Source organism: Sceloporus undulatus, chromosome 5 (genome assembly GCF_019175285.1).
Source record: "Sceloporus undulatus isolate JIND9_A2432 ecotype Alabama chromosome 5, SceUnd_v1.1, whole genome shotgun sequence".
In the NCBI taxonomy this organism is placed as follows: Eukaryota; Metazoa; Chordata; class Lepidosauria; order Squamata; family Phrynosomatidae; genus Sceloporus; species Sceloporus undulatus.
The window spans coordinates 69851441-69871607 of record NC_056526.1 but is presented as its reverse complement, the minus strand read 5'-3'; the positions used below and the strand labels follow the sequence as shown (position 1 = coordinate 69871607).

Genomic DNA, 20167 nt, shown 5'->3' with positions numbered 1-20167 from the left:
GAAATGCTAGGAGCTGCAGTCAATATAGGACATATGGGATTGCATGATCCCCACCTCCTTAAAGAAAATCAATTTTAGGCTGGTGGCTTTGCATGGAGGACAATTTTAGAGATGTGGAAATCAATAATTTTACATTTGACTTTTTTGAGAAACCTTGGGTGGATGTCATCTCACCTGACAATATTTATCAATAAACCCTAGATATTTGCTAATTTGATTCAGTTTAAGCAAGATGCTATGCATTCTGCAGTAAAAACAGATGTAAAGAATCATGCAGCTTCTTACTCTCTTTTTTGTTTGAGAATTTGTTGCACTCTTTTGGCATTAACCTTCAAAAGCCTTTTGATACAAATTTTAAAAAACTGTGCAATTTTTTTCTTAATGGGTTTACCAAATTATTTTCACATTCCCTCTTACCAACTCAACACACATTTGCTTTACCAAGTGTGTGCGCCTTCCCATTCTCACCTGGGAAAGTCTTTTGTTTTTCTGCTTTTATAACTCCCTTGACTGTGCTTGTTAGCCGCACTAATAGCCTCTTCAGCTTGTTTGTACCCTTTAAATAAATGGCATACATTCCAGCTACATGTCCATTATCATGAATTCAAATAACCTTCTCTCCCTTTCAATTTCCTTCTAACCAACTCTTTTACCATTGACTAGTTTCTCTTTCTAAACTTTGATGTGACCTTGCATCTTTCAGCATTTCCTTCTTGCTGTTTTAAGCTTTTTCTAGAGGAGGGATGAGAACTTGCAGTGAATTATCTGTGTTTAAGCCAAGTTAGTGTGATCTTCCATTTAAAAGCCTGTTAGTTTTTTCCCCCCCAAAGAACACTACGTCAACAGAATGGCATCTAAGAAACAGGCTTTTCATGGGAGGCCTGCACTTGTTATATTTTTTTTTCCTAGATGTACTTCTAAATGGCTTTTGTTTCTAACTCAATCATTTCAACATAATAATCTGTTTAGCTGTATCTTAATATTATTCCTTTTGTCCAATGAATACAGGGACTGGCAGGTCTTAGCAACCAGGGAGCAAGAAGTCTCATCCCTCTTGAAGAAGAGGGGCTGGACCCTAACCTTCAGGCTGCCCCTAAAAGCTGCACCAGTGCTGTCCTGCTCAATACCAGGCCTGCCTACTCCATCTCCTCTTTCTTGCTTCAGCTTAGTGCTTGGTAATAGATACCTTAAAACAGTGTTTCCCAAATTTTGGTCGTCTAGATGTTTGTGACTCCAACTCCCAGAGGTTCTGGCTAGCCCAGCCAACAGTAAGGAATCCTGAGAGCTGAGATCCAAAACATCTGGAAGACCAAAGTTTGGTCTTGGAACATGGATCATAATGATAGATGTCTCTTTGACACCAGATTTAAATTTCACCATCTATATCTGTTAGGTTGCCTAATGTTTGGTGGTTTCCATCTCTTTAATCTCACTCTGCAAAGTTAATTAAGTTGTTTTGACTACAGTGACTCAGGCTGTTCATTGTAATAAACAAAACTAGCAACTGTGATGCATTTACCCTTTCCAGGAAGCCTCTTAAAATGTGTAAATTAGTACCTGGCTTTCTCCCTCTTTGTATGCAAATATCTCGTGCTAAATGTCAAGTTCCAAGCTGACCTACTTAAGACAGGTGTTTTTAACAAGCACACACACAATCTGACAAGTGCATTAACTTATTAGGAAACTGATGGTTGCATTTATGTGGCAGGCAAAAGCATAACATAGGAATAGGAAAGCTGGTGCTCCAGATAACTTCGGACTACAGCTCTTGTAATCTTTATTTTTACTGATTGGCGATGGCAGGAATAATAGTCAAATTATTGGAAGAATTCTCTGCTCTTGAAACAAATGTACACAAATCATTATAAATTGTTGCAGACTGCTTAAAGTGTCCCTCACTCTTTTTCATTTGCCCCAGTTTAACTGTGCAGGCTTCTTGGTCACACCAGGCGGCAAAGCAGTGAACTGTTAGTGAGGTTACTGACAGAAAATGAATTTCGAAGCTGTACAAGCCCCACATCCATATTTTCCTAGACAAATTCATCTTCCAAATCAAAGCATTATGCTTCTGTTTCTATTTACTCTGCATGTTTCAGTCTATAAGGGAGAGGTTCTAGGAACAAATAGAAAAAAAATGCAAATTCAGTCTATGGAATTAACACAGCAAACTTTTAAAAAAAGTATCATCTCACCAGCACCATCTGGTGTCAAAACGAAACCCCAAACCACTTCAAATGGAAATGCTCACTATTATATGACATTTAATATAGGTATATTCCAGCTATGGATTTTAACCTTTTTGAAAAATATTGCTGTATACTATAAGAAATAACAGTGGTGAAAACAGAGAAGACAGAAACTGTTGATTTGGATGGTTTAGAAATTGGCATTTTTCTATTTACTCCAAGAACCTCTCCTTTATCTAATTTTTGTTATTAACAATGATAGACACAGTATACAAACCATTCATTTTATTGACATATTGTACACAACATTGTCAATGGAAATAGGGTTTTTTTAATTGAGCAGTATTATTTTAGTACCTTTCTGTATAACCTAATAACCACCTGACTGGCAAGTATTATAGCCTGATAATATGTTATTTCTGATTTTTATAATTATACAAATTTGTATAATCCCATAAAAATTAGTCACAGCTACAGGCTGTTTTGCACATAGCCCAGGGTTATGATCCACATAAACTACAACTGGAAAGCAAACTATGTCCGTGAGCTTATAGACGTAAACAGAATATATGAAGTACAATGTGAGGCCCACATGCTTAAACCTATCTTGTGAGCACTACCTCCTTTAGAAAGTGTTAATGCCCCCAGGGGTCACCACAGCCTTACACATCTAAATTAATTGGTAGCCCTCATAAAAACCATCAGTGGAATATAGGTTACAGTGTTAAACTAGACTTTCAAGGTTAAGGTTCGAGTCCCCACTGGGCTACGTAATTCTTTAGGTGACCATAGTTTGGCCATTTCTTCTCAGGACAAAATAGATTGGAAGACAGGAAGGTATGTCACCTTTGACTCACTGGAAGAAAAGCAAGTTATACAAGTAACACAAATATCTGTTAATAAGTACTGCCACGCAAGATGAAACCAAAAATTAATCTAGACCATTCTCCAACAAAATGCTCCTGGGACATTCACGAGAGCAAAAGTCTTCTCCTGTTGTTGCTCCCAGGCTGGTATTCAGCAGCAGAACGAATGTGAGCCTGGAGGCTCCATATAAACACCATAGTTAATTAACACTGATATATCCAGGAATGTATGTAATCCCCTACTAAAGCCATCCAAGATAGTGGCTGTCACCACAACTTGTGCCAGTCAATCCCACAAATTTTCAATGCATTATCTGAAGAAGTACTGCCTTTTATCTCACAAAACACATATACTAAGTTTCATCATGTGTTTTGTCTCCTGTGAGGTTGGTCCGGGTGGGCACACATAATTCATACATACAAGGGATGTGGGAATGTGTCCTAAGCCCTACTAAAATCAATGGAACTAAAATATACAAATGGTCACTTTTCTTTGACTTTAATGGTTTAAACAAGACTATATACATACACATTTTCAGAATACTGGGAGTGCTTAGTATAGCACCATACTTTCCTACTATACAGACACATTTTTCATATCACACTGCAACATCGAATCAATTTGATTTTCAGTAGTTCCAAACCATAACAGCAAAGTGATTCCTATCCCCAGAGAAAAGATTAAAAATAACTACACAGATGTTTCTAGAGGGGTTGGAGATCCCTATTTCACCATTAGAGCCAAGAAAAGGATGAATCTTGTCTATATAAAATTTTATGTTAACTCTCTTAAAAATATATATAAAGTGCTAAGTTACCCACTTTTCTAAAGCAATGCCCTATGTGGATAATTCCCCTAATTCCCTGTTTCAACTAACAAAGTGCATTACACTAGAGTTACTATAGTTAAAATCATCAAGGTTTTAAAGTAAAGAAAAAGTAGCAGCCATTGTTCAAATGGGCAGCTGGGCAGATTTTGTGCAGCAGGAAAATAAAATATACAGTAAGAAATAAGTTTTTTGTGCAGTTGGAAATATAGGATTTAGTTGGACACACACTTATTTCTTAAAACAAATAGAAAAAGATAAAACTATAGAAAACTTCTCCATCTTCATAACCACAGTGTGCTGTTGTTCAGTGCTATCAGGCCAGCTTTGACTTATAGTGATTCTATGAATGAGATGCCATCTTATTAAACAACCCTGCTCAGGTCTTGCAAACTCAGGAACTCCCTGCTTGAGTCAGATCACTTGTAATGCAGTTCTTTTCATAGTGCCCTCAAATGCGCTGAGTATTATTTTCCATGCCAGTGAGTCACGTCATCTCATGAAATTTCCAAAACCTCGACTGATTTATTTTGACTTCTATGGCGAGTTCCTGTTTATTCTCTGATCCACTTTTTTGTCTTTTTTGGAGGTCCATGGTATCAACCACCATATTTCAGATAATTCTCTCTTTTTTTATATTTCTTCAAATGTCCAACTTTCACATCCATATATAGAAACTGGAAATACTGTGGTAATCCTCACTTTGGTGATTAATGATACATTGTTGTACTTGAGGATTTTATCTAGTTCCTTTACAGCTGCCCTTTCAAGTCTTAGTTTTTGGGTTTCTTCACCACACTTTGCATTTTGATTAATGATTGAGCCAAGATAAACAAAGTCTTTGACTATTTTGATGTCTTCATCACTCACTTTAAAGTTATTTAAATTGTGATTTTTTAAAAAATGTTCTTAATATTCAGCTGTAACCCTACTTTTGTATTTTTCCTTAACTTTCATCAGTAGTCATTCAAAGTCTTTTGCTATTTTCTCCTAGGAATATGATGTCATATGTACAGGTATATCTTAAATTCTCCCAATTCTCCCAATTGTGTGATGTCCATGTATATGGTTGTCTGTTTGGTTACCTGACAAATGTGTTTGCAGTGAAGAAACTATTGGCGTCACAACATTTGGTAAGTCATTCTCTGCTTGATTTCCTGAAACAGGGGAAATTAACTTTTCAGTCTTCACAACCAGTAATATATTATGAGGACCAACTACTTGACTGTTCCATTTGTTACCAAAGAGGATGCATGCATGAATATATGTCTAGCTATTTTGGGTATAACTATACTGCTGCAAGCATTCTCAACTGCATCCAGCACGTCCTTTGTTCTATAGCTGCAGGGTTCACTAGCATTAGAAAGTGCTACTTATCATTACCAACTTTTGTAGTGACTTTCATCATTACATAATTTTTTTGTCAATTCTGGTTCAGTCCATAATGACACCTCAGGTGTCACTGTCTTGATGAGGGTTTCTTTGTCACTTTCTACAATGGAATGCACTATAATGCCAAATGGCACATAGTACAGGATGGATCAGAGAGAACTCTCCTGCCTTCTGGCTTCGTGTACAGTAGGAAAAAAGCTTAGAATAAACCCTGAAAAGTACTAGACAACCTGCAGCCCTAAGGTCAGAAGCAGCCTTTTGCTTGATCCCATATGGTCCTGAGCTTAATTCCAAAGGTTGTCTGAAGACTTATCTGAAGCATACTTGGTGGGAAAGAACTGCAAGAGGGAGAACTCATTCTGGCCCAATCCACTGCTGGTTTCAATATCTGGCAGGTAGCCTCCAATACAATATAATCATCATAAGGAAAATATTGTCCATCCCAACCCTAAATTAAAAGTATCACCAAAGTCCTCCAAAATGTGGAGCTAAAGCTGATTTCCCATAAAACAAAGCTGTTTGTCTCCTTAATTATCTTTCATTATCTTCATTATCTTTCATTACCTTATTCTTCATTATCTTTCATCATCATATCTAGCTCTGCTACAGCAACAGGACTGAGGTTAATTGAACTGAATATGTTATACTTGTACATTGCCTTACAATCTTGAGATCAATATCAATCCTGGTACTGTATATTAAAAAAACAAGAGAACAAAAAAACATGTAATGCAACAGTTGACACATCTAAGGCATATTGCTGTGTTCTAGTCCTTTTCTAAAATGTGCAGTAGATTCCAATTAAAAATATGTCTTCCAAATATATAATAATTATCTATATACAAATATAGTTTTTGTGGTACACAATTCTTTTAAAATACAGAATCATCTGAACAGAAGCATTTCTTTCTCTTTTAAAAAAGATATTAAATAAATATCCTAAATAAATTCCAGCTAACTGCAAAGTGGAAATGTATAAAAAAAAGGTTATCACAAAAGTCAAGTTCTCTTTCATATCTGCAATAGGAAATAACAATTTCTTTTTTAAAATAGCATTTAAAAAAAATGCTTGCTGAAAAATGACAGGACCCAACTACCACGGGGATTGTTAACCTTCTAGGATTTAGTGGTTGGTCCCTACCAAGGTTGCTAGGTCATGTCTTAGAAGACTCCATGTGAAATATAAAGAATCTTGCCGTCATCTTTAGTATACATTAGCCATTTCTCTGTATTATGAATTACATACTCTAAACCGAGGACTCCTGTCCTTTTCCCTCTCACTGCAATACAATGAAATGGAGCTCAAGCAAACGAGTGGCTTGTAGCAGCCTCTGGCCACTCCAGCTGCAAAGGAGCTCCAATTGGCTTGGGACCACAGCAACCAGACACTGCAGCCCCAAGGCCAGCCAATGCCACAATCGGAATTGGACCACCAGCAAGGAGTGTTTTTCCCCACTCTTTTTGCAACTGGATTTGGGCCACCTTAGGGGGCCTTGGTATGGCTTTCACCCATTTTGGGGGGGGGGGGGTGTATCACCAGAAGCTGCTCTTTCTTGTCCATCTGTTTCAGTCCATGGAAAAGAACTGCTTTTTTACTTCTGTCCCTTTGTAAAACCTACTCAGTTTAAGATGTGATCCTAATTCCAGCATGCAATTCACATGTTTATCTTCTACTGACTTCTATGGAACACAGCATCTCATTACACTGAGAAATGATCTTAAAATAATTGGGAACACTAGTTTCTCTTTAAAAAAAAAGCACACACAATTCCCACAACACCTACTCACTTCCAATGTCACGTTTACAAATACTTAAAATTTACTGAAGTCTAGCTGGTATAAGTGCTCTATATTTGCTCATCATCTACAGTAAGGTCATAATTGTAGCTTAACATAATTGTGGATTGATTCATACCAAGACATTTAAAGTAACTGATTTAAATGTACTTTCAATGTCTCTGACTCATTTCCCCCCTCCTTTACAAGCATGGATACCACAACATGTAATTTAGCCTATGTATTGCACCACAGAATAATCCCAGACTTGCAAGCCCTATGCCTTTTGCATTACAAAACTCTTACTTGTTAATGGGAGCAATTATGTAATAAAAAATTTTTGCTCTTCATCCTCTCTTTCCACATGTAAAGACTAATCACAATAACATTCTTAAAAGGTTTCAATACACAGCACTTTTCAGAACTAAAGGTTAGCCCTTTTGTACTCTCCTTGTCACATAGAAATTAAATGTCTATACCTTTTTGCTTTGTAGTGTATGTATCTAATAAATTTAATTCATGACCTATTGTGCCATAATACAGTAATTCTGGACCTAGACCTGAACAGTCATGTGTTTTTCCCCCTGGCTGATTCTTTCAAAGAATACTAGTCTTTAAACTCAGTGCACTGGTTAATAAGGCATAGCTTGTTTGGTACTACATTCGGATATTTTAATCCACATTGTTTTTAAAGGGGAAATGTCAGAAGTGTTGAAAAATCCAATTTATATATCATGATGAAAGGTTCTCATATGTTTGTTAATAGAAGACTTTTGCTTGGGATCTTCAGGAAGAGTATCATTTGCCATATTCGTTCTTGATAACTTATTTTATCCAGGGAAGTTGTTTTGCAACTCTGCAGTTACAGAGTAACTGTAATCCTTAAATCTATACTTGCTCCCATATTTTTTCAGTGGTTCTTTTACAATATTCCCTGGTCTGACATTTTTTCTCCACAATCCTTCCTAGTTACTAATCCAACCACATATCAAATACATCTTCACAGCCGAGTTTCCTGTACTTCTTCTTCTGTTTCTTCTTGCAAGGCACCTATTTTTGGCCTGGACCTACGCTTGCTTGAGTCCCTAGGATGTACTGGGAAGAGTCTGACTCGGTCTGAATGGCTGATGGCTTGTCGGAAGGAATTCTTTTCACTCAGCAGCTTCTGGATTGATTCATATTGTCTGACTTTATTATCTTCTATCACCTAGTAAAAAATAATTTAGCTAAATCAGAATTAGGTAACAACCTCATTTTAATGAATAACAACAATAACATTTCCATCATTTTTATTCAACTGTTTAGGGAAGAATGTGATTTCATGATCCTGGGAAAACTTTTACATAGCTGGCTACATATTGCCCAGCTTCAAACTAGCTTAATGTTATAAACAGCCATATTAGACTAAAATCCCATTATCAACTTGGCTGGGAGTATGCTTCATGGAACTGCATGAGAGTTGGAAACTTTTGAGTAGACATTTATAGGACTATATTGACTGTAATTGTTAAGAGCATTCCTATGGGCCAATACCAGATTTCTATTATTCAGTTTGTACATTAACAGTTTCATTGTACAACATTCATGAAGAGTCTCATGATACCTTAAAGACTAACAAAATATATAATGATATACATTTTCAGGAAGCAGAATCTACTTCTTTTCTATACATGAATATTAGTCATCCTTTCTGTTGTGAAGTATAGCCTATTATACTGTAGATCAGAGACCAGAAGATCGAAGAAAAGATTTTTAACTGATTGAGCACCCATAATTATGCATTGCACTGTGAAAGTTCATCATGACTCTGCATTTGCTGAGAGCCCAAGGCCTGCAGAAAGCTATGATCTCACCCACCCCGACTCTCATTCTTTGAGTCGCATATATTAAGACAAGCAAAAAACAATTTCTTCTGTACCCACCATCTGTATTTCACCTCAAAGGCTGGAATCTTTTGGTTGTTGCAGAGATCAACATTCTGCTCCAACCATACAATTATCAAAATCCCCCTTAGAGGTTTCCACAGATGCCTCTTGCATTGTGTCCAGCTACAGGAAAACAGGTGGATGCATCCCCACTCATCCTTTCTTTCACTAAGAGCACAGAAATGGCAATATTGGGGTGCTGGGGTGCTTAAAGGGTGAGCTTTGGGGGGCTAACATTGGGAGGCATGGCTACGGAGACAAAGCTAAGTGATACACAGATGTCTCCAGATGCATGTCATCAAGCAAGTGCTCCAGAGTCCCCAACAGAGCATCATACTCCAAATCAATGTTCTATCAGGAATCCAAAAGCACTGTGGGGAAATTTAAATGGTAGGTTAAATAGCATAATAGCAGAAATATTCTCACCTCTTTTTTCTACTACTACATCCTTTATGAGAAGGGGGTGATTGGAATAAACAATAGCCATACTCCTATTGCTGTTGGGGAGAGAAGACTTCACTTCTCCATAGCCCACTGCCCCCTCCCTTTTTTTACAACTGTTCAGGGAACAGGAACAGGAGTGATCTCATGAATTTCTCTGCTTCTTCCACTTGCAGTAGTGGGGAAGGGCAATAGACTGCTGCCAAGGATCCCACCCAGTGAGGCTGATTAGGAACTTCCAAATGGAGTGCTACCCTAAAGAGGTTTGTGTGTGCAGTGAAGAAAGGGAAATAATGATGAAATAACATTAAAACTTGGAAGATTTGTAGAATACACACACACAGTAAAAAATGTACTCACACTGATGTGTACCTGTGCAGCTGTCCTAGCTATATAATTGAATTACATTGCTGCTGCAGTTAAAAATAACCCTGTATGAAATAAGTTCATGAAACAATTTGTGCTGTGGTTGATTTATGTGTATTATACTTTTGCTACCATAATGTACCATAATTTAAAATTATGAAATAAAAAGTCATAGTACAGTTAGTACTTTGATATGAGTGTTTCCTTCTACATAGCTCCCTGTTATAAAACTGAATATATTTTGAAGATCTGCAGTTTCAGGTCAGTAAATATTGGCAAAATGTTAACCTGTTTCTTTCTACACTTCCATAATCTCAATTCCTAGCTGAGTGAAGGAAAAATCTGTCAGTCGTGATTTTACTCAGATTATCATTTTTCCAATGTTTGCTTGTTCCATTCTGCTTTAGCATCAAATTATGAATTAAGTTACTTTGGGCTGAGTTGGCTTCTATTTGGGGTTGTATTTTATTTTTGTCTTTGTGATAATTAATATTTGCATGTATATTTTTCAAAATACACATCTTTGCTTACTTCTTCAAATATATGTATTTCCAAGCAATATGTGGCATCGTGGTTTGAGTGTTGACTGTGACTCTGGAGACTAGACAACTCCCTGCTTGGCCATGAAATCCACTGGGTGACCTTGGGCAAGTTACATGCTCTCAGCTTCAGGGGAAGGCAATGGCAAATCTCCTCTGAACAAATCATGCCAAGAAACCCCCTTTATGGCCTTAAGGTCACCATAAGTCAGAAATGATTTGCAGGCACAAAATACACATTTTCAGGAAACCCACCAGTGACTATGCCTTGAATCCCACTGTGGGAGAAAGGTGGGATATAAATCCTTGAAATAAATGAAATAAATAAATTTCAATTTAATAAAGTATTTCTGTACTTATTTTTAACATACTATATATCAATTTTTATACACATTGTTTGTGCTTCTGTTCCCACTTTTCCAAATGCACACACTCTGAACATATTTTAATATTTGCAAACTCCATTGCAAACTTCAGAAAGGTATGCATTTTGAGGTCCAAATGTATTTCAGTTTATGTTTAGGTTCAGGAAGTGAAAATTTGCTAAGTTCAGTTTGAAATACAAGAACAAACAGTTTGAAAAACAAAACTCTCAGGCTTATCTCTAGCATGCCTTGATTTAACAATGGGATCTTTAAAAACTCTCTTCTGCTATAAAGGAAGAAGACACACCTTAGTTTGCCCTGGAAGCCGCAGAGGAGCCCAAGGACTATTTGCCCTCTGCCAGACTTTTCAGTTCTTCCTTATATCTTGATTTCAAGATTTTATAAAGCTGATAAAATCTTGTATTCAAGGTGTAAGGAATAACTGAAGAGTTTCGAACAGGGCAAATACTAAGGAGTCTTTTGGCCCCTCTACAGCTCACAGAGCAAACTAGGGTGTGTCAGGTGTGTCTCCTATTGTCCACATGCTGGTTTTGAGAAATATTGTTCATGATCCTCAGACTGTTCATGACTTACAAAAAATAGTATTCTCCAACTAGTTGCCAAATTCATTAAATCTCATGCTATACAATCCAACTCTTGTTACTGCTAACTGGTTAGCTTTTGGAATGTATGGCTTTTTTATTTACAGGAACAAAGTACTGACACCTATTGTCTCATTTATAAGAGAAATAATTAAGGGGTATCACAGAAAGCAAGCACTGTGTGATAGAAAGTAAGTCTTCTGAAAAATATGTACCTTTAGATTTTTTAAAAATTCTAAATAATACTGGCTGCAAAGATGCACTAACCCATTCAGATGCAGAATTAAACCAAACACAAGATATATAAATTAGACCTGTTAAAGCACCCAGAAGACCCAATGGTCCTTTTGGTTTGGATTTTTTAAATAGAAGCTGGGCCACTTTTGATACTGAGGAAGCTTCAAAAGTAGTTCTGATGTCAGAGATTGGTCCGCTTTAAAATACTGATTTGGATCCTAAACATTTCATTTAATGTTTGAAGGGCACTTACCAAAAACCGCTGGCATTCTAATAGTGCTTCCAGTCTATGCTCTGAGAGTATTACTGTACAGTTTGCAAAAGCCTGCTTGAGAGTTTTTTTAATCACTTGGAAGGTCCTGAAAGATAAATAACTTTTAATACGTGAATGTTTACAGTGCACGGGTTTAATTACACTGAATAAGCACTTTTATAATGTTTGCCAAACTTTTACAGCATTATAACAGGATATCTACAGTTCAGATGAAATAGTACCATCACACATACTGCTCAACAGCTAGAGTCAGGCCTAACCAGGTATTACAATTATAAACTCCAATTAATAATTATGAAGTTATAGATCAACGATTCTGATGCAGCCATTATTTTCAATGGTTTTTTACCTTAACCAGAGAAGGTTCGAGCAAGATAATATTTGCTGTAGCAAACTATCAAGGATACACTGACAATGCCAAGTTAAATTGGTTTAGTAGCCATTTGCTTTATGGAAACAAACGTAGGGACTGGCCACTGGACAGACTCAGACTGCTGTACACTGCAAAATTAGTGCAGTTTGACACCACTGTAATGGCTCAGTGCTATGGAATTCTGGGTTTTTTAGATTTGTGAGAGTGAAAACATTTAATGAAACCACTGATGGATAAAGGCACTCTAGGGACCTAAGCAGATGGGCAGGATAGCAGGGGCTGAGCCTGTTCTATCCTGCCTCCAGTGCTCATCCAGGTTAGTCCCTGGGTTGGCATCAGGATGGGTCCATGTCTGTACTGATGGAATCAGGCGCAATCGTCTAAACAGATGACATGAGGCCGGGGGAAGTTGGGCCATTTGACCCATGTGGACAACTGGTAAAATACTACATGGTTTTCAAAGGAAATGTTTTATTCTGCAAAATATGGAAAAGCACAAACACGAAAACTCTTCAGTTCAGTTGTGCAAGTGCTATATTTTATAGTTTAAAAACCTCCATACAGTCAAAATCAGAATTGTATCACTACTGCAAATATAAAATTAAAACATTTTATGAACCTCACAATCACTTTTTAATAAATAATAATAAAAATAATAAAAAATTTATTTATATGCCGCCCTTCGTCCGATCAGGGCGGCTTACAACATATTAAAATACAAACTGTTTACAATAAAAACACATTAAAAACAAACCAACAGTAAAAGCCCCAAAGCCCAACCTCTTGGCCACGAAAGAGGAGGGAGGCCCACAGGATATTTACTCGGGGAATGCCTGTTGGAATAGGAAGGTTTTAAGGTCCTTCCTAAATTGGGCCAGGGTAGTGGACGAGCGGAGCTCTGTGGGCAGCGCATTCCAAAGGGCTGGGGCAGCTATGGAGAACGTCCTCCGAGTGGTGGAGACTAATCTAGCCCCAGGCACCTTCAGTAGCTGCTGCCCGGACGTTCTGAGGGTGCGAGGCGGAATGTACGGGGAGAGGCGGTCCTGTAGGTATCCCAGTGTGAAAACAATCAAATTAAAATGTTCTTACAGTACTTACATAGGATCAAGATGGGCACTTGGTTCATCAAGAAGAAGAATTTTAGCTTTACTGAGGATTGACCTGGCAAGACACATTAACTGTTTATGTCCATGGCTGAGGACACAGCCACCATCCACAAGTACAAAATCAAGCTGACCTGGAAACTGCTCTATTATAGATTTCAGTCCAACCTAAAGGAGAAAAATTCAGGTGCAATGGGGAGGGGACAAACATTTTATAATACAAATTGATTTACTTTATTACAAAAATTTGGTCACAATCCAAAGATTCATGCAGTGAGTTACACATATCAAAGGCTACAGGAGATTTTATTCTCTCATATTCAAACTGTTTGGGGAACTTGCCTTTTAAAAGCTGTCTGACTTGTAACCAACAGTCTGGTTTGTTCTACAGCTGTGGCTAGGGGAAGTCATTCTCCCAAACATACAAACCAAAACTGGTTCAGCACATGGAACTCACTGGCCATGTTAAGATGTAATGATAAATATCTGTCCTAACTTTGGCTTGTAATTAATCCAACCACTCTTGCCCTGAAAGGTTTTACAAAGAAGGTTAGCAAACATTTTGGGGAAAGTCTAGAAACTAGAAGATGGAGACATATTTCAGGACTGTCCTTTGTTCATGTTGAGAGGTACCAGAAATGTCTATAGATAGTGTTCATGTTGTTTCCCCCATTTCTATAGCTGGTCATTGTTAGAAAACTAGTGATGCAGTGATGTCTTGCAAGTATTCCAGCAATGTAAAGGACTAGGTGGTATAACAACTGGGCAGGAAGACAGCCTACTATCAAGAGCTGAAAAAGCCACAATCTTCATCAGATTTCTGTCCTTAAATGGTCATTCTGACAATGAACTCTTCATTAGATCTCAATGATCCATCTAACCTCTTAACTCCTGGCCTGCCCTGATCCCACTTCTGGTTACTTTCTTTTTAATATCTAAGGGTATGTATGGATGTAACTGACATTATGGCAAGCAGATTCAAGATGGTCTTATTCATCACAGTTTTGGTCAGCCACCTCCCCCCCTTTAACTGGCCTGAAAACAAAACACAGTAGTATCATGGCTCCAGGTTCCCTGATATCTCCAGGAAGGGGAAAGATTGTAGTCAGGAACCACAGATGCTTCTCCACATGAGAGGGAAGCACCATGGGCCGGCAACTGCTCTAGCCATGGAGGTACCCGCTCTGTGACTGCAAGAGCTCATTTTTCCACAGGATTCTCAGAATTCTAGAAGGGAACCCTACCACTGCCACTGAACAACCAAAGGTAACTGGGAGCTCCCTAACAACACCAAGGTTGTCACTTCAAAAACAGTGTACAGATCCTTAATGCCAAAAAGGGGAAATGGCTAGAAGCAGACTTTTGATTATGGGAATATAAAAATACACGGTTGGTTCCACTGCAACATCCTTCACTTGCTGTGGGTGGTTCCACAGGGAGCTGACCAGGGTCCTAATTCCATGCTCTAGGCCTGACTTCTTCAGAAATATCACTAGCACCCAGAGAGTTCCAGTCTGGAAAAAGGATTTACCGGTATTTGTATTGAACTGTATTTTACTTATATTACACCTTTCTCTGACTGTGGGACCCAAAGTTGCTTTATAATTAAAAGAAGCAGATGCAGGAACTGGTGATTCTATTCTCCTAATTTTCTAAGAGTACACATTCCATAATCCTTTGTGGGAAATTATCTTGTGACAGAACCGGATGTAGTTCTAGGTCTCTCAAAGAGTTCTTTTGTTTCTGAACTCTGATGCACACTACTGCTGTGGCTTGCTGATGATAACTGATGCAGCAGACAGCACACAGAAGAGAAAAATTCCAGCCCTTCCACTGATGGGATCCAGCATCCCTACACAGGAAATGGCAGAATTGGGACCCCAATAAATTCTATCCAGATAATCTCTCAGTTGGCACTCAAAATACCCATTGCTGGACATATGGAGAACCTGAATTGGGGTGTACTCTCCCCAGGCCAAGGTCCATGGCAGATGAGCTCCAAAAGTTTTACAGTGGAAAAGCCAACCATGAAAATCAAAATGAGCAAGCGTAACCCATCTCCCTCTTCAATAGCTATGAGAACTATGTAAGCAGGTTAGCAACAGAGAAAAAATCCACTCCCACAGTTGGTTCTCAACCTTTACATCTTTTCCCAGCCTTAGCTATCAAAGTGAATGCAAAATACAGTGGGCAATTGGTATCTGCTGAGGTTTGGTTCCAGGACCGCACCATGGATAACAAAATCCATGGATGCTCAAGTCCCATCAAATACAATGACATAGTAAAATGGTGTCCCTTACATAAAATGCTAAAATCAAGATTTGCTTTGGGGAACTTATATATTTTTAAAATATTTTCAAGCTGTGGATGCTTGAATCCACGGATAAAAAAATTGTGGACAGAGAGCTGACTTATATCTAACAAGGCCACTGAAACAAATGAATGCTTTCATGCCACTGGACCATGTTCATGATTGCCCACAATGCTGACAAGGACTCAAAAATCCATCTGTGTGTCAGTAGAGGCCCAGCTCATTACACTGACACATAAAGGGTGACTCTCCATGGGGTATACACCTGGGAAATGACATACAGTCATGGAGAAAGGTGGGATAGGATGTATTTAACAGAGTCAAGTGGTCACCGCCTTGCAAACACTTGAGAAGCATACCTTTGGGGAAATAATGAAAGGGTGATCAGCTATTCCCCATTTTATGTCTTGGCCTGCCTACATTAGTCCCTGCAGAAGTGGACTTGTCTCAAGAACTGAATGCCATTTACAAAATGGTGAACATTTTTAAGTGCATAAGCAAGACATGACTAAATAGAAATGAGTAACTACATTTTTCTGTTGCCTGCTCAATGCTTTTCTTAACATGACTAGTTTCACAAGAAAAAAAAGAGTCTATTCTACACATCCTTATCAGATCTAAGTAACAGTTATTGGCCCAAGTTGTGCTTCAGTTTGTGATAACGCTCCCTCACTATGATTACCTGGAACTTATACTGACCTTACTGAAAATGTAAACAAGGAAAACAGGCATTTACCTCCTCAGCAACTTTCCAAAGTTCTTCATCACTCCATTGTCCATAAGGATCCAAGTTCTTCCGAAAAGATCCAGAGAATATGAATACTTTCTGTACAAGCAGAAAAGACAAGATAAAAAAAATGTTGACAGAATGTCATAAGCCAGAAATGCACAAAATTAAATAACATTTTAAAAACATGCCAATTAGCAAATATGGTCTTTGGTATTTGTTGCATAATTTAGAAATATTATAGTAAGAAGTTGGTTTGGCTTCTTTTGCTGAACAAAACACTATAGACTTACATTCTATTTCTACTCAGAAGTAAGCCTGACTGTTTTCACTGGGATATAATCTAAGGAAAATGTGTATGTCTGTACACAAACCCTTGTAAAGTCCGCATCCCTAGACGTCTTCCTTTCCCACTTCTAAACCTGGTCTGTACCCAGTTCCCTTTTGAGTTTGTGGTTATGTTTTCCAGTGCTGAATATTTCTGTCCAACACTTCCCCCCTTTTCTCCAAATATGCCCTTGTTTTTCTGCCTGCTTTAAATTGCAGGTATGCAACTGCAAGAGGTTGAGGGAAGTGTTAACCACTCCTGAGATCTTGGACAGCCACACTCTCTCCACATCTCCGAGGAAGCAATTTTTATCTTCTTAAAAAAAATACCCATGAAAGGCCCTAGGGACCAATTCTGCCATACTTTTGGATTCTCTTGAGTTATTTTAAACTGAAAAGAGGTCTTTTCTTCAAACAGGATGCAAACCAGAATGCAACTTCCACATTTTGACCAATGAAAGTAGTAAAAACAACCCATTACCATATTTCAGATATTCAGAGAGAGCTTTACTCTCCTGCCCCAGAGGACCTGCTGAAGAAGATGCAGTTTAAGGGATTACTCTGCCGATATTAATGATTATGAATTACAAATATAAGTTAGGGAAAACTCCATTTTGGATCGAATGCAGATGTACTGTACCTCTATAGTTATCATGCATTACATTTGCTATAGTAACATGTACTGATTGTTTCTGTTGTATTAATATTAGTGGTCTACTTTTTTATTAGAATGATACTACTATTTTTTAAAAAATACAAAATTCCTGCTTACTGTATCTACTCTTTCCTTTGCTCCTTGTTAACATATACATGGGAACAGCAAGGAGTGGATGGGTTAGATTTCTTAACTGTTACATCTAATCATCCTCTTTTTCCCCTTCTCAGCTTTTCCTAAAGCTGGTTAAAGTGTTGCCAATTTTATCAGTCAGTTTAAAGAAAGCCAAAACCTTTATTTTCTCTTCCCTGTGTCTCACACTTAGAAATGGATACCTCTTAATCACATGCATTAGACTATGGCTTGCAGAGGAAAGGAGGGACACTGCCCAAATCCAATATTTGTTTAATCTCTTTGAACATTAGACAAGTGTGAGCCTCTGTATCCCTCTGACAGGGATGATTTAGTCTGCTTCAAGTGACAGTAACTCTTTCACAACTATTCTGAAAAGGTGAAACAAATGTGACACTTAGTGCACACTAAGAACACTTGGGAGATTTTTCTTTCAGAGAATAATGGTTACTTGTTGGCTTTTCCTCCAAGCCACGAAGAAAACATGTACATGTTGAATAAACAGTGTCTGAAGAAAAAGTCTGGCAGTTAATTATTTCTCCCATTTCCTCATCCCTTTCATATTGCTAAAAACATAACAAATCTACCTTCAGCTTATACAGGAATTGGCCTGATCATAACACTAATAATCTAGAATGTAACTGCACTAGTGAAACATATTTTTAATGCTTCACAAGGCTTCTCAGCTTTTTAAAACTTCCCTGGGGGGGGGGCATTATCCTGGGAGAAGTAATGTGTGAACTAAAAAAGTGAAGAAGCTGGACAGAGCAAATATTTGTTTCACTCCTTTCAAAGTGGTTAATGCTGTAGAGATTCCCACAACTTTACAACTTCCTCTTGAGCCTGAGACTGTCTGTCTATTTACCTACCTACCTATTGTATTTCTATACTGCCTCCCAACCCACCAGGAGAGCCCTAAGGCACAACAGGTAAAAACATCTAAAACAATACGGAGATTAAAGCTTTAAAAACAAATTAAAATAATCTTTAAGAACTGTAAAGACTCTAAAAATAATTGTAAAATAAATCATTAAAACAGACAGAGCAGTTTCGAACAGCAAAGTCCATTTATAACACCACCATTTTAACTGCCTGCTGGAAGCTCAAAACGAGTGGACAGCCTAAATTCCCTTGGCAGGGAGTTCCAAAGATAGGGTTCTTCTACAGAAAAACTCCTGTTACTTGAGCATACCGACTAATCTCACAATGTGTTTGGACATGCATCAGGTTACCTGCTGGAAATCTCAAGTTTTCGGGAGGTTCATATGAGTGGAGGTGTCCTTTTGGATCCTGAACCCAAACCATTTAGGACTTTATTAAGTCAATAATAACCTACAATTGGGGACTAGAATATCTGAAGAACCAAGTTAGCACAGTCTTACCCACCCATTGGGCATAACAATAAGGACTAAATTCAATTGTTGGACCCAAACAGAATGAACCCCTTGAATCAATGAAACTTACATAAGTGCTGAGTTACAAAGTTTCTACTGTATTAATTATGTCTAGAAAAACAATTGGATTGAGGTCTAGAAGTACTGAGTACTGCACAACCCTCAGAGGCTCAATTATTGGGAAGCTATTGCAGAATTTTATCCCAAGAGATATTAAACTGATACCCACTCTGTTGGACCTTAATACCATAAAGGCACCAGATCCTATCTAATCTTGAAGCAAAGCAGGGTCAGCCTTGGCTAGTACTTGGATGGGAGACTGTCAATGACTAACAGGTGCTGTAGGCTATATTTCAGAGGAAGGAACTGGCAAACCACCTCTGAAAATTCCTTGCCTAAGAAAAGCCCATGAAATTCATGTTGCACTATAAGTGAACAGGCAACTTGAAAGCATATACATATAGAGTGATATGTTAAATATAGAACTATTGATGTATATGGACTAATGTAATTTAAGACGTTCTATATTTGCACCCATTTCATGTTCTTTAACATTCTTAACATCACTGTGATTAATGTTTTTTGTAATGGGATTAAAAAAATATTCAAGGATTAGTCAGAATGCTGATATTAATCAGTCAAGTAAGAAAAAAGACACTTAACTTCAAAACTTTAGATTTATTTATTTACTTACTCTTGTCCTTAAAGCTTTGATTTTGAAACAAAATTTTGCATACAATCAATAAAATAGTGTGAATTTGAGTTGAAGTGGCTACCCAGACAGGCAACTTGAAAGCACATATGTATACACAACACACCCTTTCTGGACTGCAGCCACACTGTAAAAATAATGCATTTTAACACCACCTTAACTGCCATGGGTGTATCCTACAGAATCCTGGGATTAGTAGATTTGTGAGGCAACAGCACACTTTGGCAGAGAAGGCTAAAGACCTTGTGAAACTACAAATCCCAGGATGCCATAAAATAGAGTTACTGCATTGAAAGTGTTGTCAAATTGCATTATTTCAAGTGTTGATTCACCTTCTGTCCGCCTCTAGAGAAACTCTCAAGTTGTTGTTTATAATTGTTCAGCTTTGATTTGGAGTTTAAGTGTTTCTCTATAATGTTGATTAAACTGTGGCTGATTTAATCTTTCCTTTCAATTTTACTGTAATTTGGTTGTTGCATTATACCAAAGTTTATTATAAGGTGATTTGTGAGACTATTTTTAAACTGAAAAAGCAATTATGTTTGTGAGTGTGTATGTGTATAATAATATACACTATACACACACACACGCACACACACACACACATACACACACACACACGCACACACACACACAC

At 37.8% G+C, this 20167-nt stretch overlaps 1 protein-coding gene across 1 annotated transcript in view; it reads right to left on the bottom strand.

Annotated features, from left to right (window-relative positions):
* Window positions 1–2369: 2369 nt before the first annotated feature.
* The window catches only part of CFTR (CF transmembrane conductance regulator), a 120690-nt gene continuing 102892 nt past the window's right edge, over window positions 2370–20167 (bottom strand). The window contains exons 24-27 of the mRNA XM_042470394.1: window positions 16320–16409; window positions 13268–13440; window positions 11776–11881; window positions 2370–8254 (exon numbers count right to left, since the gene is read on the bottom strand). Of these exons, the coding sequence (XP_042326328.1) occupies window positions 8048–8254; window positions 11776–11881; window positions 13268–13440; window positions 16320–16409 (576 nt within the window). The 3' untranslated portion in view covers window positions 2370–8047. The remainder of the gene's footprint in view (window positions 8255–11775; window positions 11882–13267; window positions 13441–16319; window positions 16410–20167) is intronic.